Source organism: Scyliorhinus torazame, chromosome 12 (assembly GCF_047496885.1).
Source record: "Scyliorhinus torazame isolate Kashiwa2021f chromosome 12, sScyTor2.1, whole genome shotgun sequence".
Classification (NCBI taxonomy): Eukaryota; Metazoa; Chordata; class Chondrichthyes; order Carcharhiniformes; family Scyliorhinidae; genus Scyliorhinus; species Scyliorhinus torazame.
In genome coordinates this window covers 72,403,519-72,426,958 of record NC_092718.1, presented here as the reverse complement: position 1 = coordinate 72,426,958, position 23,440 = coordinate 72,403,519, and the positions used below count along the sequence as shown (strand labels likewise).

General features: G+C 52.3%; 1 protein-coding gene across 5 annotated transcripts in view; it reads left to right on the top strand.

Annotated features, from left to right (window-relative positions):
• Positions 1 to 23,440, top strand: part of LOC140386477 (rho GTPase-activating protein 32-like) — a 310,038-nt gene that overhangs the window by 83,802 nt on the left and 202,796 nt on the right. For all 5 annotated transcript variants that reach the window (XM_072468852.1, XM_072468850.1, XM_072468853.1 and 2 more), the window contains 3 exons: positions 328 to 420; positions 3,532 to 3,654; positions 14,388 to 14,465. In XM_072468852.1, the coding sequence (XP_072324953.1) occupies positions 328 to 420; positions 3,532 to 3,654; positions 14,388 to 14,465 (294 nt within the window). The remainder of the gene's footprint in view (positions 1 to 327; positions 421 to 3,531; positions 3,655 to 14,387; positions 14,466 to 23,440) is intronic.

The window sequence follows — 23,440 nt, the reverse complement described above, 5'->3', positions numbered from 1 at the left end:
GAGTCAGTGTGTGTCGAACCCGTACCCAAGTGTGTGTGGGACCTGTACCCCAATGAGAGTCTGTGTGTGTGGAATCCGTACCCCAGTGAGAGTCAGTGTGCGTCGAACCCGTACCCAAGTGTGTGTGGGACCTGTACCCCAATGAGAGTCTGTGTGTGTGGAACCCGTACCCCAGTGAGAGTCAGTGTGTGTCGAACCCGTACCCAAGTGTGTGTGGGACCTGTACCCCAATGAGAGTCTGTGTGTGTGGAACCCATACCCCTTGATGCGTTGAGGGATTTTAAGGTTCAAGGGGTAATTGCTGTGTTTGTTCCTCCCTCGCATCAGCTCATTCACAATCTATTAACGGAATACCTGAGCAGACTTACCACCATTGCCGATAACAAAATCAACTGTGGCCCTGTCCTAACGTGGATGGAGGTGAGTGTCTGAGAGATGCATTATTCCACTGCACTGTCTGAAGTCAGTATTGAGGGAGCACTGCACTGTCAGTTCTGAGGGAGCACTGCACTGTCAGAGGGTTAGTTCTGAGGGAGCACTGCACTGTCAGAGGATTAGTTCTGAGGGAGCACTGCACTGTCAGAGGATTAGTTCTGAGGGAGCACTGCACTGTCAGAGGCTTAGTTCTGAGGGAGCACTGCACTGTCAGAGGGTTAGTTCTGAGGGAGCAGTGCACTGTCAGAGGGTTCGTTCTGAGGGAGCACTGCACTGTCAGAGGGTTCGTTCTGAGTGAGCACTGCACTGTCAGAGGGTTAGTTCTGAGGGAGCGCTGCACTCTCAGAGGGTTAGTTCCGAGGGAGCACTGCACTGTCAGAGGGTTCGTTCTGAGGGAGCACTGCACTGTCAGAGGGTTAGGACTGAGAGAGTGCTGCACTGTCAGACGGTCAGTTCTGAGGGAGCGCTGCACTGTCAGAGGGTCAGTACTGAGGGAGCGCTGCACTGTCAGAGGGTTAGTTCTGAGGGAGCGCTGCACTCTCAGAGGGTTAGTTCTGAGGGAGCACTGCACTGTCAGAGGGTTAGTTCTGAGGGAGCACTGCACTGTCAGAGGGTTAGTTCTGAGGGAGCAGTGCACTCTCAGAGGGTTAGTTCCGAGGGAGCACTGCACTGTCAGAGGGTTCGTTCTGAGGGAGCACTGCACTGTCAGAGGGTTAGGACTGAGAGAGTGCTGCACTGTCAGACGGTCAGTTCTGAGGGAGCGCTGCACTGTCAGAGGGTCAGTACTGAGGGAGCGCTGCACTGTCAGAGGGTTAGTTCTGAGGGAGCGCTGCATTCTCAGAGGGTTAGTTCTGAGGGAGCACTGCACTGTCAGAGGGTTAGTTCTGAGGGAGCACTGCACTGTCAGAGGGTTAGTTCTGAGGGAGCAGTGCACTGTCAGAGGGTTCGTTCTGAGGGAGCACTGCACTGTCAGAGGGTTCGTTCTGAGGGAGCACTGCACTGTCAGAGGGTTAGTTCTGAGGGAGCGCTGCACTCTCAGAGGGTTAGTTCCGAGGGAGCACTGCACTGTCAGAGGGTTCGTTCTGAGGGAGCACTGCACTGTCAGAGGGTTAGGACTGAGAGAGTGCTGCACTGTCAGACGGTCAGTTCTGAGGGAGCGCTGCACTGTCAGAGGGTCAGTACTGAGGGAGCGCTGCATGGTCAGAGGGTCAGTACTGAGGGAGTGCTGCACTGTCAGAGGGTCTGTACTGAGAGAGTGCTGCACTGTCAGAGGGTCAGTACTGAGGGAGTGCTGCAATGTCAGAGGGTCAGTACTGAGGGAGTGCTGCACTGTCAGAGGGTCAGTACTGAGGGAGTGCTGCACTGTCAGAGTGTGAATAATGAGAGCGCACCAGTGACCTGGGGCCAATATTTATCCCTGATTTGTTAAAGGCCAGAGTTTAGAAAACTCCAAAGTCTATTATGGTGTTCACCTGACCTACATTTGTTTATTGAATTTGGCTAGGATGAGCACAAGAGCCTGCCTTTCAGGTGTTATTCAACATTCTTCAGTGCTTTTAATCAAAAAACAAGCTTTATTCTAGAAATTTAGTGAACATTTGTATAAACTCACACAGTAAGAATTTTTACCAACTACAAACATGAGGACCCCACACAGCTTCTCTCCTTCTGTCTCTCTCTTTCCTTTTCACCTTCTCCCTCTTTCTCTCTTTCCTTTTCTACTTCTCCTTCCATCTCTCCCTCTGACCCATTATCCGTCTCGCTCTCTTTCACTCTGTCTGTGTCTTTCTCTGTCTGTGTGTCTCTGTCGCGCTCTCTCTCTCTCACACCCTCTTTCTCTGTCTCTCTCTCTCTCTTCCTCTGTCTCTCTATCTGTCTATCAACTACCAGTTAAACAATGTTTAACTATAAAAATGAAACCCTCCTAACTGCTATCTTTTATCTCCATTCAAGCAAAACCCTTCACAGGTCATAATCCACTTTTAAATACAGTTAGCAAACACAGGAATACTTGCCAAATATTGGATAGAGATATTTTGAGACGGTTTGAAGAGCGAGACCTGAAAACTTTCAGAATATTGCAGAATCTCTGGCTGTATTCTTCAGAAACTGTTTCTCAGCTCAACTTCAGGGAGCATCAGTACTGGCATTTTCCGCGTGCTGAGGGAGTGTGTGTGTGAGGGAGAGCATGTCTCTCTCTCTGTCTGCCTCTGTTTGTCTCTCTCTCTCTTTCTGAAACTCTGTTCCTCTCTCTGTGTATCTCTCTCTCTGCTTCTCGCTCTCTCTTTCACTCTCTGTCTCTCTCGCTCTTTCTCCCTCGATCTGTCTCCTCTCTGTTTCTCAATCTGTCTCTCTCTCTGACTCTCTCTGTGTCTCTCTCGGTCCTTTCTGTCATTCTCTCTATCACTCTCTCTGTCTCTCTATCTCTGTCTCACTCTCTCCCTCTCTCCTTCTCGCTTTCTCTCTCTCTTTGTCTCTCTGTCTCTTTGTCTCTCTCTCTGTCCCTCTCTTTGACTGTGTGTGTGTTTCTCTCTCTCTTTGTCTCGCTCTCGGTTTCTCTCTGTGCCTCCCTCTCTCTCTGTTTCTCTATATTCCTCTCCCTCTCCCTCTCTATCCCTCTCTCTGTCTTCTCTCACTCTCTCTTTGTCTGTCTTTGTCTCTCTCTGTCGACCTCTCTCTCTCTCTCTCTCTGTTATTCTCTATGTCTCTCTCTATCTGTCTGTCCCTCTGTATCTCTTTGTCTCTCTCTCTCACTCTGTACCTCCTTCTGTCTCGGTCTCTGTCTCTCTTGCTCTCTGTCTCTCGCAGTCTCTCTGTCGGTCACTGTCTGTCTCTCTCCCTCTGTCTCCCTCCGTCTTGGTTTCTCTCGCACTGTGTCTCTCTCTCTTTCTCTCTGTTCCTCACAGTGTCTCTCTCTCTGTCTCTCTCTCTCTCTTTCTGTCTCTCTCTCTGTCTCTCTGTCCTTCTCTCTGTCTCTCTCTGTGTGCCTGTGTCTCTCTGCCTCTGTCTCCCTCTCTGTCTCTCTCTCTCTTTCTCGTGTCTATATGGAGTAACTGCCGGAGACCTATGCTGACTTTCTCCCCTCAATATGAACAGATTGATAACAAAGGGAATCGCCTGCTGGTAAATGATGAAGCTTTTATTAATGTTCCTGCTATCGCTGCTGCTCACGTGATCAAACGTTACACCGCTCAGGCCCGGGATGAACTGTCCTTCGAGGTAAACAACATCATGCACCCAGCAGGGATAGGACATGAGCATCACAGGAAGCGAGTGAGATGATAGGTGAAAGAGTGTATGCCAGAGAGAGAGAGAGAACAGTGTGTGTGAGACAGAGTGTGGGCTGGATTCCCTGATTTTGAGGTTATGTCCGGAGCATGTATCTAGTCCCCGGCTTTACCTGCAGATACGGACGGAGAATTGCCAGGTCTGTGGCTGCGTATGTGCATGGCGACGATCTGTGGCGGCCGCGCCGTACAACATGGCGACGGCCGCCAGCGGACTCTGCCTGCCAGATAGTGCCCCCCTGTAACCCCCTTCGCCCCCCCGGACCACCCCCCACCAGCCCCCACCAAAGCTCCCCGACCAGTGGAACGGCTGCCCCACCCCCCCCCCCCCCCCCAACCGTGGCAGCGCTGGACACAGTCTGCAGCCACCACGTGAGGTCCCTAATAACTGAGAGTACACGCGCCACACGTTGTCAGGAAGTCGGCCCATTGGGTGCAGAGCATCGGGGGAGGGCCTTCCGGTGGCATCCCAACAGTGTGCAGCGTACTCACTGATAACGCCATTTTTGAGGGGGAGGAGTTTTGTAAGGACCACGAAGAATCCAGCACGAGTTTTAAGGATACAAAGTAATAACATTTATTTACGATAACATATATACATAACAGTAGCAGTAACTTCCCTTGCTACATACTCCTTCCTGCTGGTTCCTGAACTGGCCAGCTTTATTTATACGAGGAGTTTACTAGTGGTTTCTCCACCCCCCTCATTGGGGAAGCTCATACTCCCACAGGATTGTGGGATAGTCATTAGTCCCCAGCCAATGGTAAGCAGGCAGGTTATAACATCCCTCCCCCCCCAAAGTCCAAGGAATCTACCGAAGACCCTGGCGAAGGAAGGCGTCGGACTCGTTTGGCCGCAGGCCGGACACCATTTGCACGCGGCGCTGGATCAGGCGGCGTGTAACGAGACGGAGACCGGCGCTTCCGTGATGAATGGCGCAACGGTTGTACATCCACGGCCCGTGGACCCGAGGATTCCCCCTCTGATGCATCCTGTGTCTCCATCTCGGAGCCAGAGTCTGCTGCCTCTGTCATGTCGGCGTCTCTATCTCCATTCGGTCCCGTAACGACCTGCGCAGGCTTCGAGTGAGGCACCAGTGGAAGATTGTGAGGACTACCTTCCCTTGTCTTTGGTCTCTGCGGCTGTAGAAATGAGCTCCGGGGGCGGGGAATCTTTTGAGGGGATAGTCTTCTGGACCGAACGTGGTCTACATGTTTTCTCTGGAGACGACCCTGGGCTTGCACGTGGTAAGATATAGGGCCCGTTTGGCGAAAGATTACACCAGGAACCCATTGGGCACCACCAGCAAAATTCCGAACGGACACTGGGTCACCGGGCGCAAACTGCCGAATCGGCCGATGCCGAGAAAATCCCTGTCCCTGCCGTTCTTGTGTGTGGCGTACTTTTGCGCCAATGTCCGGGAAAACCATACTAAGGCGGGTGCGAAGTCTCCGGTCCATTAGGAGTTCTGCGGGAGCTACCCCAGTCACTGCATGGGGGGGTGGTCCTGAACGTAAACAAAAAGCGAGCCAGTCTCGTGTCCATTGATCCGGAAGACTGCTTCTTTAGGCCTCTTTTGAATGTCTGCACTGCGCGCTCTGCCAACCCATTTGAAGCCGGGTGGTAAGGGGCAGTGCAGATATGGCGGATGCCATTCATCTTCGTGAACCTCGCAAACTCCTCACTCGTGAATGGAGTGCCGTTATCCGTGACCAGCACCTCGGGGAGGCCATGCGTACTAAACGATAAACGCATCTTTTCAATTGTTGCGCAGGACGTTGTCCCCTGCATCTTATGCACCTCTAGCCATTTGGACTGGGCGTCAATTAGTAGAAGGAACATGGATCCTTGAAAAGGGCCTGCGAAATCTGCATGCAAGCGTGCCCAAGGCCGCCCTGGCCATTCCCAGTGATGTAGGGGCGCGGCCGGCGGAAGCTTCTGATGCTCCTGGCAAATGGAGCAGTTTTGGGCCACCTTCTCAATGTCGGTGTCGAGGCCTGGCCACCAGACATAACTCCGGGCCAACATTTTCATTTTGGTCACGCCTGGATGCCCATTGTGCAAGTCTGTTAGTATCAGCTCCTGGCCTTTTTCCGGGACAATCACACGCGTCCCCCACAAGAGGATGCCGTCTTCCACGCTGAATTCTGACAGCTTGGAGGAAAATGCCCGCAACTCGCCTGGGAGCTGACTATGCTGCCCACCATACAGGACTATGTGCCGAACCTTTGACAGGACTGGCTCCGTCTGGGTCCACTCACGGATCTGTGATGCCGTGACAGGCAAGGTGTCCATAAAATTTAGGGTTGCAACCACCTCACCGGTCGTGAGGGTCGACATGGGGCCAGTCGATAAAGGCAATCGGCTCAGTGCGTCGGCATTTGCTATCTGCGTACCTAGTTTGTGCTCCAGAGAATACTCGTATACAGCAAGCAACAAAGCCCAGCGCTGGATCCGTGCAGAAGCAATGGGCGGTATTGGCTTATCCTCTCTGAAAAGTCCGAGCAGGGGCTTATGATCAGTCACGATAGTGAAATGGCGGCCGTACACGTACTGGTGGAAGCGTTTCACCGCAAAAACCACTGCCAGGCCCTCCTTCTCGATCTGCGCGTACTTTTTCTCCGCTGCAGTCAATGTGCAGGAGGCGAAAGCTATCGGTCGCTCGGCCCCGTTCTCCATCTTGTGGGACAGGACGGCCCCAATACCATATTGCATCCGGGGATGCATCACATGTGACGAGCAAAGGCTTTCCAGGATCATAGTGGGTTAGTAACCCAGACGACGACAATTGTTGCTTTACCCGCCGGAAAGCGGTTTCTTGCGGCTGACCCCAAACCCAGGTGTGATTTTTCTTTAGCAGCAGGTGCAAAGGGGCCAGCGTAGTTGCCAGATTGGGGAGGAACTTCCCGTAATAGTTTACGAGACCGAGAAAAGAACGAAGATGCGAAGTGTCAGTCGGGGCGGGGGCATGTTGAATTGCACGCACCTTCTCTGCGACGGGGTGCAGACCTTCGCGGTCCACCCGATAACCTAGGTAGACTACTTCCTTTGCCTGAAATACGCACTTTGTGCGACGTAAACGGACTCCAGCCTCCGAAAGGCGTCTAAGGACAGCCTCCAGATTTTCCAAATGTTCCTGCTCCGACGTCCCTGTAATCAAAACGTCATCTAGGTAGACAGCCACACGTGGTAAACCTCTCAAAATGCCCTCCATAACACGTTGAAAAAATGGCGCAGGCAGAGGATACTCCAAAGGGCAACCGTGTATATTCATACAGGCCCCGGTGTGTATTAATCGTTACTTTTGGTCGGGTGGCAGGGTACAGCTCCAACTGCAGGTAGGCGTGACTCATATCTAATTTTGTGAACGAGAGTCCACATGCAAGTTTCGCGTAGAGATCCTCTATGCGAGGCATTGGATATCGGTCGAGTCGGGAAACCGTATTCACTGTAAGTTTATAGTCGCCACACAAACAAACTGTGGCATCTGGCTTCATTACAGGTACAATTGGTGCTGCCCAGTCAGCAAAACGGACAGGCCTGATAATACCCAAACTCTCCAAACGAGTGAGCTCCCCTTCTACCTTCTCGAGCAAGGCGTAAGGCACTGGGCGCGCTCGGAAATAGCGCGGCGTGACTCCTGGTTCAACTTGGATACGGGCTACGGCCCCTTTTATTTTCCCCAAACCAGGCTGGAATACATCTGGGTATCGTCCTAGCACCTCAGTCAACCCTTCAAAAACTGTTTGGAGGATGTGCTGCCATTGCAACCGCAAATGGCGCAACCAGTCCCGACCCAACAGGCTGGGCCCATGGCCGCGCACCACGATAAGTGGGAAACGCCCCTCCTGGCGTCCATAGACAACAGGGGTCATTGTAGTTCCTGCAATGTCCAGTGGTTCCCCCGTGTAGGTGGCCAACCTGGCCTGTGAGTCGGTTAATGCAAGGGTCTGTATACCCTGCTTGATGCGGTCGAATGTCCTCTGGGCGATCACGGAGACCGCTGCGCCAGTATCCAACTCCATCTCAAGCGGGTGGCCATTGACCCGTACTGTCACCTTAATGGGGACCACACGGGGAGCTGCCACACAATGCAGCTGCAGGCAGTCGTCCTCCGTCTCCACGTCCTTAGGAGTAGTCGCCGCAGGTTCATCCACATGGAAGGTACGGCCTCTGGGCTGGTCCCAGTTACGGCCCTTGGGCTGGTCCCAGTTTCGGTCAGAACGACGGCGCCTCTGGCGCCCCCAGGACCGCCGTCCGCGACGGGGTCGGCGCCTACAAGTCTGACACGGACATGGCTCCTCATCCATTGGCTCTGGAGAAGGCTCCCTTCGGGGAGGAATGTCCGACGGCCACTGGCGTCGGTCCGGACGTTGCCTCGCCCAAGGTACCGCAGGAGTGCGGGGGGACGTTTTCGGACGGAAGGGGTTGCGCCCCAAGGCATGCACTTCCATTCCCTGTAGCTCCTGTACTCCTCGCTCTGCGCTCTCTCGGGACAATACTATTTGAATGGCCTGTTGAAAAGTCAATGTTGGCTCCGCTAACAACTTTCTCTGGGTGGCCGCATTGTTAATACCGCAAACCAAACGGTCGCGTAACATTTCTGACAAGGTCTCACCATAGCAATCCTGCGTAGCCTGGATAGAAAATCGGCAAGGGATTCTCCAGGGGTCCTCTCAGCGGTATTAAACCGGTAACGCTGGACTATCGTGGACGAGGTTGGGTTAAAATGTTGCCCCACTATATTCACAAGTTCATCAAACGTTTTGGTGTCCGGCGCAGCTGGGTACGTAAGGCTCCTAATCACCCCAAACGTATGCGGGCCGCAGGCTGTGAGCAATATGACCACCTGGCGCTCGTTTTAGGTGATATTGTTTGCCCGGAAATAGTAATGCATCCGTTGTGTGTACTGGTTCCAGCTTTCCAGCGCAGCATCAAAAACATCCAAACGTCTGTACAGAGGCATGGTATAATAGAAAACAACTTCCAACCTGTATCCAACAAAAATCCAGGGAGGTGGCTTCAGCAGGGTAGACAGCTATTCACTTTAACCTTCGTCGCCATTTTTGTAAGGGCCACGAAGAATCCAGCACGAGTTTTAAGGATACAAAGTAATAACATTTATTTACTATAACATATATACATAACAGTAGCAGTAACTTCCCTTGCTACATACTCCTTCCTGCTGGTTCCTGAACTGGCCAGCTTTATTTATACTAGGAGTTTACTAGTGGTTTCTCCACCCCCCTCATTGGGGAAGCTCATACTCCCACAGGATTGTGGGATAGTCATTAGTCCCTAGGCAATGGTAAGTAGGCAGGTTATAACAAGGAGTATCCGGAAAACAGTGGCGCTCCCGATTTCAGCGTCAAAATGGATTCTCTGGCCAGTCGCTGAATGCGATTTTGCCATCGGCAATTGGAGGGTCCAGCCCAGTGTCTTTGAGAGAGTGTGTGTGAGAAAGAGTGTGTGTGAGAGTGTGTGTGTGAGTGTGAGAGTGTGTGAGAAACAGAGTGTGAGAGTGTGAGAGTGTGTGTGAGACAGTGTGTGAGAGTGTGAGAAACAGAGTGTGAGAGTGTGTGTGAGAGAGAGTGTGAGAAACTGAGAGAGTGTGAGAGAGAGTGTGAGAGTGTGTGTGTGAGAGTGTGAGAAACAGAGTGTGAGAGTGTGTGTGAGAGAGAGTGTGAGAAACTGTGAGAGAGTGTGAGAGAGAGTGTGTGTGAGAGTGTGAGAAACAGAGTGTGAAAGTGTGTGTGAGAGTGTGTGTGGTAGTCTGTAGAGGTATAACGGTACCTGGTAACATCATTGGTAGATATTGTATGTTCCTACTGGTCAAGCTGTATGGTAGCTCCGCCCTGCTGGGCGGGGTATAAGAGCCCGTGCCACCCCAGCAGCCTTCATTCTGTACCTGAGCTGCTGGGGGAAACATCTAGCTTATTAAAGCCTTCAGTTGGACTACAACCTCGTTTTAGTGGTCATTGATCGTGCATCAATTTAATAAGCTAGATTTAAAAGGATGGAGTTCCGAATCAAGCCGGAGTGTCTGCAACTCAGCCTCCACGCGGCGAACTCAGCGGCAATCTTCAAGCACTGGCTGGCGTGTTTTAAAGGATATCTCGGAACAGCCGAAAACACACCCACGGGAGAACAGAAAATGCAAGTTCTGCACTCGAAGGTGAGCCCGGAAATTTACACCCTCATCGAGGAAGCGGAAGACTTCAATGCAGCAATAGAGCTGCTAAAAGGACATTATATTCGCCCGGTAAACCAGGTCTACGCCCGACATCTGCGAGCAACGAGGCGACAAATCCCTGGGGAAATCACTGGAAGAATTCTACCGTGCGCTCCTGGTGTTGGGGAGAAACTGCAGCTGCCCGCAAGTTTCGGCGAGCGACCACACAGAACTCTTGATCTGGGACGCTTTGGTGGCAGGTATGCTGTCCGCCCAAATCCGCCAGCGATTGCTGGAAAAAGACACCCTAGGCCTCAAGGAGGCACGGGCGTGGCCTCCAGATGTGGCCTCCAGAAACGGCTGCGCTTACGTTCCCGACCGCGCGGCAGCCCCCTGGGCAGCGTGAACCCCTCCGCAGCCGACCCCGAGACATCCCCCATCCCCCCACAAGCTTGTGCTGCAAGGTGGCCTGGCAACCCCGGGGGGGCCCCCGCTGCTACTTTTGCAGGCAGGCCAAGCACCCCCGGCAGCATTGCCCGGCCCGCGCATCCACCTGCAAGGGATGCAGTAAAAAGGGCCACTTCGTGGTGGTATGCCAGGCCCGTGCGGTTGCCGCGATCTCCAGCGGCGAATGCGGATCGCCACCACAAACCCCTCCACGGTCCCCGTGCGGCCAGCGGGCGCCGCCATCTTCCTACTCCAGGGCCACGTGCTGCCCCCGGGTGCCGCCATCTTGTCCTGTGGACGCCACGTTCGATGGATGGGCGCTGCCATTTTGTGCACCCCCAGACCAATGGGAGCCGCTATCTTGGATAGACTCCCAGGACCCCAGCTCGGCTGACCACACACTGCCCGAACGAACACTCAACTGCTGAGATTAGTCTCGGTGACCCTGGATCAGTCCCGGCCTCGAACACTCTCAACTGCTGCAACAACTGTCCGAATCAACGGGCACGAGACGTCCTGCTTAATCGACTCTGGGAGCACGGAGAGCTTCATACACCCCGACACGGTAAGGCGCTGTTCTCCCTCATCCACCCAGTTAATCAAAAAATCTCTCTGGCCTCCGGTTCCCACTTAGTAGAGATAAAGGGGTTTTGTGTAGCAAACCTCACAGTCCAGAAAAAGGAGTTCAAAAATTACCGGCTCTACGTCCTTCCCCACCTCTGCGTGGCCACACTTCAAGGTTTAGACTTCCGGTGTAATCTCCAAAGTCTAACTTTCAAATTCGGCGGCTCTATACCCGCCTCACTGTCTGCGGCCTCGCGACCCTCAAGGTCGACCCCTGTTTGCGAACCTCACCCCGGATTGCAAACCCGTCGCCACCAGGAGCAGACGGTACAATGCCCAGGATCGGATATTTATTAGGTCAGAGGTCCAAAAGCTACTGAGGGAAGGAGTCATTGAAGCTAGCAACAGTCCCTGGAGAGCTCAAGTAGTGGTGGTAAAGACCGGGGAGAAGCATAGGATGGTCATCGACTACAGTCAGACCATCAACAGGTTTACGGAGCTGGACGCGTACCCTCTCCCCTGCATATCCGACCTGGTAAACAGGATCGCGTATTACAAGGTCTTCTCCACGGTGGATCTTCAGTCCACCTACTACCAGCTCCCCATCCGCACTAGTGACCACAAATACACTGCCTTCGAGGCAGATGGGCAGCTCTATCACTTCTTAAGGGTTCCCTTCGGTGTCGCTAACGGAGTCTCGGTCTTCCAGCGCGAGATGGACTGAATGGTTGACCGGTATGGTTTACGGGCAACATTCCCGTATCTCGATAATGTCACCATCTGCGGCCACGACCAGCAGGACCACGACACCAACCTCCGAAAATTCCTCCAGACCACAAAGATCCTTAACCTTACATACAACAGGGATAAATGCATGTTTAGCACCGACCGCCTAGCCATCCTCGGCTACGTAGTGCGAAATGGAGTTATAGGCCCCGACCCTGAACGCATGCGCCCCCTTATGGAGTTCCCCCTCCCTCACTGATCCAAGGCCCTGAAGCACTGCCGAGGGTTTTTCTCTTACTATGCCCAGTGGGTCCCCAACTATGTGGACAAGGCCCGTGCCCTGATCCAATCCACAGCTTTTCCCCTGTCGATAGAGGCCCGCCAGGCCTTCAGCCGCATCAAAGCAGACATTGCAACGGCCACGATGCACGCCATCGACGAGTCCCTCCCCTTCCAGGTCGAGAGCGACGCGTCTGACGTAGCTCTGGCGGCCACCCTCAACCTAACCGAGCAGACCCGTGGCCTTCTTCTCACGTACCCTCCATGCTTCCGAAATCCGCCACTCCTCAGTCGAAAAGGAGGCCCAGGCCATAGTAGAAGCTGTGTGACATTGGAGGCATTACCTGGCCGGCAGGAGATTCACTCTCCTCACTGACCAACGGTCGGTTGCTTTCATGTTCGATAATGCACAGCGGGGCAAGATAAAAAACGATAAGATCTGGCAGTGAGGGATCGAACTCTCCACCTACAACTATGAGATCTTGTATCGTCCCGGGAAGCTAAACAAGCCTCCTGATGCCCTGTTCCGCGGCACATGTGCCAACACACAAGTGGACCGCCTCCGAGCCCTCCACGAGGACCTCTGCCACCCGGGGGTCACTCGCATTTTCCACTTTATCAAGACCCGCAACCTGCCCGACTCCATTGAGGAGGTTAGGACAGCCACCAGGGACTGCCAAATCTGCGCAGAGTACAAACCGCACTTGTACTGGCCAGAGAAAGTGCATCTGATAAAGGCTTCCCGTCCTTTTGAACGCCTCAGTATGGACTTCAAAGGCCCCCTCCCCTCACCGACCGCAACACGTACTTCCTGAACGTGATTCACGAGTACTCCCGGTTCACATCCGCCATCCCCTGCCCCGACATGACCGCAACCACCATCATCAAGGCACTCATCTTTGCACTGTTCAGGTTCCCCGCTTACATACATAGTGATAGGGGGTCCTCCTTTATGAGTGACGAACTGCGTCAATTCCTGCTCAGCAAGGGCATCGCCTCGAGCAGGACGACCAGTTACAACCCCCGGGGTAACGGACAGGTAGAGAGGGAGAACAGAACGGGCTGGAAGACCGTCCTACTGGCCCTACGGTCCAGGAATCTCCCAGTCTCCCGCTGGCAGGAAGTCCTCCCGGATGCCCTCCACTCCATCTGGTCACTGCTTTGTACCACAACCAACCAAACCTCACGAACGTCTCCTTGTCTTCCCCAGGAAGTCCTCCTCTGGGACCTTGCTCCCGACCTGGCTGGCAGCTCCCGGACCCATCCTGGTCCGAAAACACGTGCGGGCACACAAGTCGGACCCGTTGGTCGAGAGGATCCATCTTCTCCACGCTAACCCCCCTATGTGGCGTACCCCGACGGCCGACAAGATACGGTCTCCCTACGAGACCTGGTGCCTGCCGGAGCCCCACGCACACCCCAGCCACCAATTGCACCCTCCCTCCCACCAGTGCACCTTACAGGAGGGTCAGTCCTTCCGCCGTCCCCGTCTAGGCCCCCCCACCCAACGACGCACCCCGCAGACGCTCCCTTCCCAGGTTAACCATTTTCCCCACCAGCATCGTCTAGGGGTGTTGAAACTGCTACAGAGATCGAGGCCACGCTCCCGGAGTCACAGATGCCCGAGCCTCCACCGGAGTCACCACCGAAGCTTCGACGATCACAGAGGATGACCAGGGCCCCACATCGACTGATTGCTTCATTTTAAAGTGTATAGTTAATTATAATCATAAATTGTAAATAGAATTGTAAATAGTTACAAAACGCTGTATGGAGGTATTATGGTACCTCCTAACAATAATTTCTACCACGTTAACATGCTGTAATGTCAGGCCACCACCCCCGCCGGACTCTTTTTAAACGGGTGAATGTGGTAATCTGTGTCGAGGTATTACGGTACTTGGTAATGCTGGAACACCATTGGTAGATATTGTATGTTCCTATTGGTCAAGCTGTATGGTAGCTCCGCCCTGCTAGGCGGGATATAAGAACCCGTGCCGCCCCAGCAGCCTTCATTCTGTACCTGAGCTGCTGGGGGAAACATCTAGCTTATTAAAGCGTTCTGTTGGACTACAACCTCGCTTTAGTGGTCATTGATCGTGCATCAATGTGTGAAAGAGTGTGAGAGAGAGTGGGAGAGTGTTTGAGAGAGAGCGCATGTGAGAGTGTGTGTGAAAGAGTGTATGTGAGAGTGAGAGAGTATCAGAGAGTGTGAGAGAATATGTGAGAAAGTGAGAGTGTGGCAGAGTGTGAGAGTGAAAAAGTGTGAGAATTTGTGTGTGTGAGAGTGAGTGTGTGTGTAAGAGTGTGTGTGAGAGAGAGAGTATGGGATGGTTGTGTGTGGATGGGGCAGTGCCCCTTCACAATCAATCATTTCTGACACCATCTCTATCTCAAGCCTGTACAACCCCCTGACCCCCACCTCCCGCTGCCCTCCACGTGTTCAATATCATCCCTCCATGTCTTATCATTACAGGTGGGAGATATTGTCTCTGTCATTGACATGCCACCGAAAGACGATACCACGTGGTGGAGAGGAAAACATGGTTTCCAGGTAGGAATACTGCTCATTGGCAACTAACTCCGTGTTGTACCTGTCCTGGGAGTGTTTTGTTTACTCATTTACGAGATGTGGGCATCGCTGCTTAGGCCAGCATTTATTGTCCATCCGTAGTTGTCTCTTGAGAAGGAGTTGGTGAGTTGCTTTCTTGCACCGCTGCAATCCTGAAGGTGTAGGTACACCCACAGTGCTGTTGGGGAGGGAGTTCAAGATCCTGATCCAGCCTCAGTGAAGGAATGGCGATATATTCCCAAGTCAGTGTGGTGAGTGACTTGGAGGGGAATCTCCAGGTGGTGGGGTTCCCAGGTATCTGCTGCCCTTGTCCTTCTAGATAGCAGAGGTCATGGGTTTGGAAGGTGCTGTCTAAGGAGCCTTGGTGAGTTACTACAGTGCATCTTGTAGATGACACTCACGGCTGCTACTGTCCATTGGTTGCGGAGGGATTGAATATTTGTGGAAGGTTAAGCAATTGAAGTGGGCTTCTTTGTCCTCGATGGTGTCAAGCTTCTTGAGTGTTGTTGGAGCTGCACTCATCCAGGCAAATGGAGAGTATTCCATTATGGTGGACAGGCTTTGGGGGTTCAAGAGGTGAGTTCCTCACCACAGGATTCCTAGCCATTGACCTGCTCTTGTAACCACAGTATTAATGTGGCTATTCCAGTTCAGTTTCTGATCAATGGTAACCCCCATGTTCCCCTGTTGATTGTGGCGGACTCAGCAATGGTAATGCCATTGAATGTCAAGGGGTTATGGTTAGATCCTCTCCTGTAGGAGATGGTTATTGCCTGGCATTTGTGTGACACAAATGTAACTTGCCACTTGTCAGCTGAAGCCTGGATATTGTCCAGGCCTTGCTGCATTTTGGAGGCTTCAGTGTCTGAGGAGTCGCGAATGGTGCTGAACATTGTGCAGTCATCTGTGAACATCCCCACTTCTGCCCTTATGATGGAACGAAGATCATTGATGAAGTAGCTGAAGGTGGTTGGGTCTAGGACACTACCCTGAGGAACTCCTGCAGTGATGTCCCAAGACTGAGATGATTGACCTCCAACCACCACAACCTTTGTGCCAGGTATGACTCCAACCAGTGGAGAGGTTTCCCCCTGATTCCCATTGACTCCAGTTTAGCTAGGGCTCCTTGATGCCATACTCGGTCAAATGCTGCCTTGATGTCAAGGGCAGTCACTCTCACCTCACCTCTGGCATTCAGCTCTTTTGTCGATGTTTGAAACAAGGCTGTAATGAGGTCAGGAGCTGAGTGACCTTGGCGGAACCCAAACTGAACGTCCGTGAGCAGGATATAGCTGAGTAAGTGCAACTTGATACCACCGCTGATGACTCCTTCCAACACTTTGCTCAAGATGGAGAGTAGACTAATGTGGGCAGCATGGTAGCACAGTGGTTAGCACTGTTGCTTCACAGCTCCAGGGTCCCAGGTTCAATTTCCGGCTGGGTCACTGTCTGTGCAGAATCTGCACGTTCTCCCCGTGTCTGCGTGGGTTTCCTCCGGGTGCTCCAGTTTCCTCCCAAAGTCCAAAAGTGTGCGGGATGAGTGGATTGGCCATGCTAAATTGTCCTTAGTGTCCAAAAAATGTTAAGTGGGTGTTACTAGGTTACAGGGATGGGGTAGATACGTGGGCTTCAGTAGGGTGCTCTTTGTAAGGGCCGGTGCAGACTCAATGGGCCGAATGGCCTGCTTCTGCACTGTAAATTCTATGATTCTATGATAATAGGGCGGTAATTGGCTGGGTTGGATTTGTCCTGTTTCTTGTGTACAGGACTGTCATGACACCCTGGGCAAGCACACGGTCAGTTCCAGCCCCCCTCGACCCGAGGCTACAACTTCAGTGAATTAACAAATAATTTTTTTTTTTTAGAGAATATTTTATTGAGGCATTTATCATTTTAATAATTTTTAACATCATATTTCAACAAAAACACAACAATATAACCAACAAACCCCCCGAGCACAGACCCCAGCCAACATGGCTTATACAAACAGTACCACCTTCCCCAACTACCCCTCCATTGGCTCTCCTACCCTAACTCATCTCTCCCATGCCTCCCCTTCCCCCCTGCGAACAGCTTAATTTTCCTCAAAGAAGTCGATGAACGGTTGCCACCTCCAGGCAAACCCCTGCAACGAACCCCTCAAGGCAAATTTAATTTTTCCGCGTCTGAGAAACCCCGCCATGTCGCTAACCCACACCCCGACTTCGGGGGCTCCGAGTTCTTCCGCTCTAGTAAGATCCTTCTCCGGGCCACCAGGGTGGCAAAGGCCAGGACGTTGGCCTCTCTCACCCCCTGGGCTCCCGGGTCTTCCGAGACACCGAAGATCGTTACCTCTGGACTTGGAACCACCCTCACTTTTAAGACCTCTGACGTAGAACATAGAATTTACAGTGCAGAAGGAGGTCATTTGGCCCATCGAGTCTGCACCGACCCTTGGAAAGACCAGCCCACTTATGCCCACACATCCATCCTATCCCCGTAACCCAGTAACACCTCCTAACCTTTTGCTCACTAAGGGCAATTTATCATGGCCAATCCACCTAACCTGCACAACTTTGGACTGTGGGAGGAAACCGGAGCACCCGGAGGAAACCCACGCAGTCACAGGGAGAACGTGCAGACTCCGCACAGACAGTGACCCAAGCCGGGAATCGAACCTGGGACCCTGAAGCTATGAAGACACAGTGCTAACCACTGTGCTACCGTGCCGCCCACATGACGTCAGAAAACCCCTGCCAGGAACCCCTCAGCCTCGGACATGCCCAAAACATACGGACATGATTAGCAGGACCTCTTGCACAGTGCCCACACCTCTACCTCAGAGTCCTCCACCCCCTCAAAGAATCTGCTCATCCGGGCCACAGTCATTTTTTTAATAAACATTTTATTGAGGTATTTTCGGTATAGTAAGAACAACAAAATAAACAATGTACATGAAACCATAAACATAGTGCAAAGACCATTTACCTCTCGTACATGTCCCACCCTTATTGACTTCCTACTCTAGTCTAAACTACTCCCCCCCCCCCCCCCCCCCCCCCCACCATCCACCCTCCCGCCCCCGTCGGCTGACGATTAATTTCCCGCAAAGTCGACGAACGGTTGCCACCTCCCGGCGAACCCTAACAGTGACCCTCTCAAGGCAAACTTGATTTTCTCCAAACAGAGAAAGCTAGCCATGTCCGATACCCAGGTCTCCGACTTCGGGGCCTTTGAGTCCCTCCATGCTAATAGTATCCGTCTCCGGGCTACCAGGGAAGCAAAGGCCAGAACGTCTGCCTCTTTCTCCTCCTGGATTTCCGGGTCTTCTGACACCCAAAAATCGCCACCTCTGGATTCAGCGCCACCCTTGTTTTTAACACCGTGGACATGACATCTGCAAACCCCTGCCAAAATCCCCTAAGCTTTGGACATGTCCAAAATATGTGGACATGGTTTGCCAGTCCTCCTGCACATTTTGCGCACCTGTCCTCCACCCCAAAGAATCTGCTCATCCGGGCCACTCTCATGTGAGCCCGGTGCACAACCTTAAATTGTATCAGGCTGAGCCTGGCACATGTTGTGGTCGTGTTGACTCTACTCAACGCGTCCGCTCATAGACCATCCTCTATCCCACTTCCCAGCTCCTCCTCCCACTTGCACTTCACCTCCTCAGTCTGCATCTCCTCCGACCCCATAAGCTCCTTATAAATGTCCGAGACGCTCCATTTTCCTACCCACCCTCTGGAAACTACCCTGTCCTGAATCCCCCTTAGCGGTAGGAGAGGGAAGGTTGACACCTGTTTACAAAGGAAGTCCCGCACCTGCAGATACCTGAGTTTGTTTCCTCTCGCAAACCCAAACTTTTCCTCCAACGCCCTCATACTCGGGAAGCTTCCCTCTATGAACATATCCCCCATTCTCTCAATCCCTGCTCTCTGCCATATCCGGAACCCCCCATCCATACTCCCCGGGGCAAACCGGTGATTATCACAGATTGGGGCAAACCGATGCTCCCACTGCTCCCACATGCCGCCTCCACTGGCCCCAAACTCTCAGGGCCGCCACCACCACTGGACTGGTGGAGTACCGTGCCGGTGGGAACGGCAGAGGCGCAGTTACCAACTGCGTGGTAACTGGTGCCCTTACATGAAGCCGCCACAGTCATGTGTGCCCTATGGATCACCTACAACTGTATCAGGCTGAGCCTGGCACATGACGAGGATGCATTAACTCTCCCCAAGGCCTCTACTCATAACCCGGCCTCCAACTCCGCACCCAGCTCTTCTTCCCACTTTCACCTCACCTCTCCTATTAGGGCTCCCTCCCACTCCATCAGCTCTTTATAGATCTCTGAGACCTTCCCCTCTCATACTCCTGTTCTTGACACCACCGTATCCTGTAGCCCCAGGAGCGGCAGGCGCAGGAAGCCTGCCTCCTTACAAAATCCCTCACCAGTAGACACCGGAACCCATTCCCACCTGGCAATTCAAACTCACCCTCCAACCTCTCCAAGCTCGGGAAACCCTCATCAATAAAGAGATCCCTAAACTCTTGATCCCAGCCCGTTGTCACCTCCGAAACCCCCCGTCCAACTCCCCCGGCGCAAACCGGTGGTTATCATATATCGGAGCCCACACCAAACCCCCCCTCTAACCCCATGTGCTGACTCCACTGTCCCCACACCCTCAGGGCTGCCACTACCACCTGGGCTTGTGGAGTACCAAACCAGCATTAACAAATAATTCTTATAAACCTATTGAGATTTTGGTCCTTAATTGCTGCTATGAGATGCAGACACCCCAGATTTATAAGTAAAACACTGGGGCCGGGATTCTTCAGGCCTCCGCGCTGAAATCGCGCTTGGCGCGGAGAATGGGGCGTCACACCCGCGATCGGGTCCGACGCCGGGATGCAAACCTCCGGCGACCGGACAATCGCTGCCAGCTGTGCGCGCGCGGTCGACGCAGCGGCAGTCGGGGCCGTTGAAAGAGGCCCCAGCGGTGATTCTCCGCGGTCAACCGGCTGAGTTCCCGTTGGCGTGGTTCCCATATGGTTCTACCTGGCGGAGCTCAGCGTCGCGGCTTCTGTGTGACCTCGGGATTAATGTGTAATCAGTAGCACCAGATGATCACTAGAGGGCCGGACCAACAGGGGTATAAAAGCAACTGCATTGTGCCTCTCCCTCTGTCTTTCAGGTGTACTGTGACCATGGTAGAAGTATAAAATTAGCTCAGATGGTTAGTGTAGTTAAGCAATAACTTCAATGAAGCCTACTTGTGACAATAAGCAATTATTATTATTAAGCATAGTTACTGTAGTTAGATCTTGTTGACCTTATCACTAGTATCGATGTTAAAGTAAAGACCTCATGCAATTATTGTTATAGTTACTCATAAACCTTTTGTTACTACTGGACGAATTTGAGTCTTCTTCATCGAGATTCAGAAAACCTCATCAGCAACCAAGGTTTGAGTAACACATTACACTCCGTAGTATATCAAAACATACAAAGAAGTGTAATAAAAGATGATCCAGGAGTAAAATAAAACCTGGTTGTCCTGGTGGGGGATGGGGGGATCAGTCTCTGGGGGGAGGGGCTCCACGATGGCCAGTCCCGCGATCGGGGGCCTCTGATCGGTGCACGCGCGTGATCTGGGGGTCCGCACCAGCCCGCTGTGTGGCTCCGCCATGTTGTTCAGGGCCACCGCCGCAGGGACCGCTGCGCGCATGCGCGGACCTGCGGCCGGAATTGCAGGGCCCCGTATCGGCAGCAGCAGCTGGGTCCCTGCTATCCCGCTTAAAAACAGAGAATCACTCCAGACTTGTTCTTTGATGCCAGCCATCTCCTAAACAATCAGAAACTGTAGGTTGTGGAAAGCTCTCTAAACCAACAGGCGGAGAGAGTGGGAGAGAAATTTAAAATCTGCCTCGTGCCTAGATCACTTCACAGCTCACACCCAAAATAATATGGCACTTTTCACAAGATCCGCCCTCCATCTGGAACTTTCTGTCTTGCCCCACCAATCGCAGGCTTCAATAGGAAATTGTACACTCCGATTGGCTGTTTGTCAAGTCTATCAAATGATCATCACCAGTTCTACCAGAGAATGTAAAGGGGATGTCTTGGCTTGGTCCATCACAATAAGGGTTCCAACTCTGCCTAAAATCTGTGGTTTAAACAGAAATCCCAGATGGTGTAGCAACGTTTTAGCAGCTTAACCAGAAGACAGGCAGCAGGGAAGGAATAAAAACGAGAACACAGACAAATAAAAAAGATTTTACCGCAGTATATCAGCAAGGACACACCTGGGCAATTGTCCGCATTGCTGGGTCGATTCCAGCGTTGTAGCTGTACTGGAAAAGCTTGGCTAGGGGTGTGGTTAGTTCTGGAGCCCAAGTCTTCAGTACTATTGCCGGAATATTGTCAGGGCTCATAGCCTTTGCAGTATCCAGTACCTTCAGCCATTTCTTGATATCACAAGGAGTGAATCGTATCGGCTGAAGACATCTGTGATGATGGGGACCTCCGGCGGATCATGCAAGATGGATCATCCACTCGGCACTTCTGGCTGAAGATTGCTGCAAATGCCTCAGCCTTGTCTTTTGCACAGATGTGCTGGGTTCCTCCATCATTGAGGATGGGGATATTTGTGGGTTGTTCAATGGTCCACCACCATTCACGGCTGAATGTGGCAGGACTGCAGATCTTAGATCTGATGCATTGGTTGTGGAATCGCTTAGCTGTCTATCACTTGCTGCTTATGCTGTTTGGTACACAAGTAATCCTGTGCTGTAGCTTCACCAGGTTGACACTTGTGTTATTCATCCTGGGGTAACACGGACTGCAACTGGATTCAATTGTACTGTAGACACCAAACTTAGATGTTAGTTCAATACGTTTTATTGAACTTCTGGAGCAGTGCACACAGCTTGCTGTGGGTTGACACTCTACTAATCTAAGTGTGCTAACTATAACTAACTAGACCAGACTCGCTCTGAGCCACGTGTAGAAGGTGCTAACTGATATATACACCCTGACTGTCACTACAGTTGTCACCAGTGGAAAGAGGCAGCGTGCTGATGCCTCGTGTGTTTTATAGTAGGAACCCCCCCCCCCCCCTGGTGTTCTGCCTGGTGATTGGTTGTGTTCTGTCCTGTGTGTTGATTGGCTGTACTGGGTGTCTGTCACTACCTGTCTGTATCTCATTATGTGCATGAGTGTATATCATGACATCCCCCCCTTTAAAAAAAAAATGTGTCTGTTGCTGAGAGCATATGCGACTGTATGTACATGTATAACTATTTGCATTAAATGGCGAGTGAATGAATATGTACATGAAAGGTGTCTCGCGTGCAGATACAGAACAATATTTACAAGATAAATGTCTACAAGTCCAATCTTTGGGGCTGGTGTTGGATCCTTGTCGACCGCCTGAGAGGTGGAGGTGGGGACGACGGCGCCTTGACAGACGGGATTGCTGCCAGATTGGTGGCCTTGTGGTGCGAGGTATCCGGAGGAGGCATAACAACATCTGGAAAGGTGAGATTTGGTGGTGGGCAGGCAAGTTTGCGTAGTGCCCTTCTGTCGCGCCTGACAATGGAGCAATCAGCCATATGAACCACAAACGATCTGGGAGCAGCCTGTCGAACAACAAAAGCTGGAGTTGACCAGCCTCCATCAGGTAACTTGATGCGAACAGCATCTTCCGGAGAGAGCACAGGTAAATCGGTAGCATGAGCATCGTACGTCAGCTTTTGCCGGTTCATGAGTTGCTGCACCTTTTGCATCCCTGGAGGTGATTCAGGTCTGGTAAGTGTATGGCCGGAACAGTCGTCTGCAGGTCTCTATTCATGAGGAGTTCTGCCGGAGACATACCGGTGGACAGAGGGGTTGCCCTGTACGCCAACAGTGCAAGGTTGAAGTCAGAAGCAGAGTCCGCAGCCTTGCAGAGCAGTTGCTTCACTATATGGACCCCTTTCTCGACCTTCCCGTTGGACTGCGGGTAGTGTGGGCTTGAGGTAATGTGTTTGAATTGGTACGACTTTGCAAAATTGGACCACTCTTGGCTGTGGAAGCAGTGGAAGCAGGGACCATTGTCACTCATGACAGTGAGCGGAATACCATGCCTGGCAAATGTCTCCTTGCAGGCCTTGATGACTGTCCTTGATGTGAGGTCTGACAGCTTCACAACTTCCGGGTAACTTGAGAAGTAATCTATGATGAGCACATAGTCACGCCCATTGGCATGAAAAAGGTTGATTCCCACCTTGGTCCACGGAGAGGTCACGATCTCGTGTTGCTGGAGTGTTTCTTTCGCCTGAGCAGGCTGGAAGCGCTGGCAGGTCACACAATTGAGGACCATGTTGGATATGACCTGGTTGATTCCAGGCCAATAGACAGCCTGCTGGGCCCTGTGCCTACACTTTTCGACACCGAGGTGTCCCTCGTGGATTTGTTTGAGCACTAAGCTCTGCAGGCTGCAAGGAATAATGATACGATCTAGCTTGAGGAGGATCCCCTTGACGACTGTCAGGTCGTCCTTGACATTAAAGAACTGAGGGCATTGCCCTTTTAGCCAACCATTTGCGAGGTGGTGCATTACACGCTGCAGAAGAGGGTCCTTGGCAGTCTCTTCTCGAATGTTGATCACTCTTTCATCTGAGGCCGGGAGGTTGCTGGCACACAGTTGCACCTGCGCCTCAATTTGGCGGATGAAGGCAACCTGTTCACAGGGCGAGCTGATGGAGCATGACAGGGCATCCGCAATTATTAGCTCCTTGCCTGGTGTGTATACTAACTCAAAATCGTACCTGCGGAGTCGAAGGAGAATGCGCTGAAGCCTGGGCGTCATGTCATTCAAGTCCTTATGAATGATATGGACCAAGAGTCTGTGGTCAGTCTCTACTGTGAAGGTTGGTAGACCGTAGACGTAGTCATGGAACTTTACAATGCCGGTTAGGAGGCCCAGGCACTC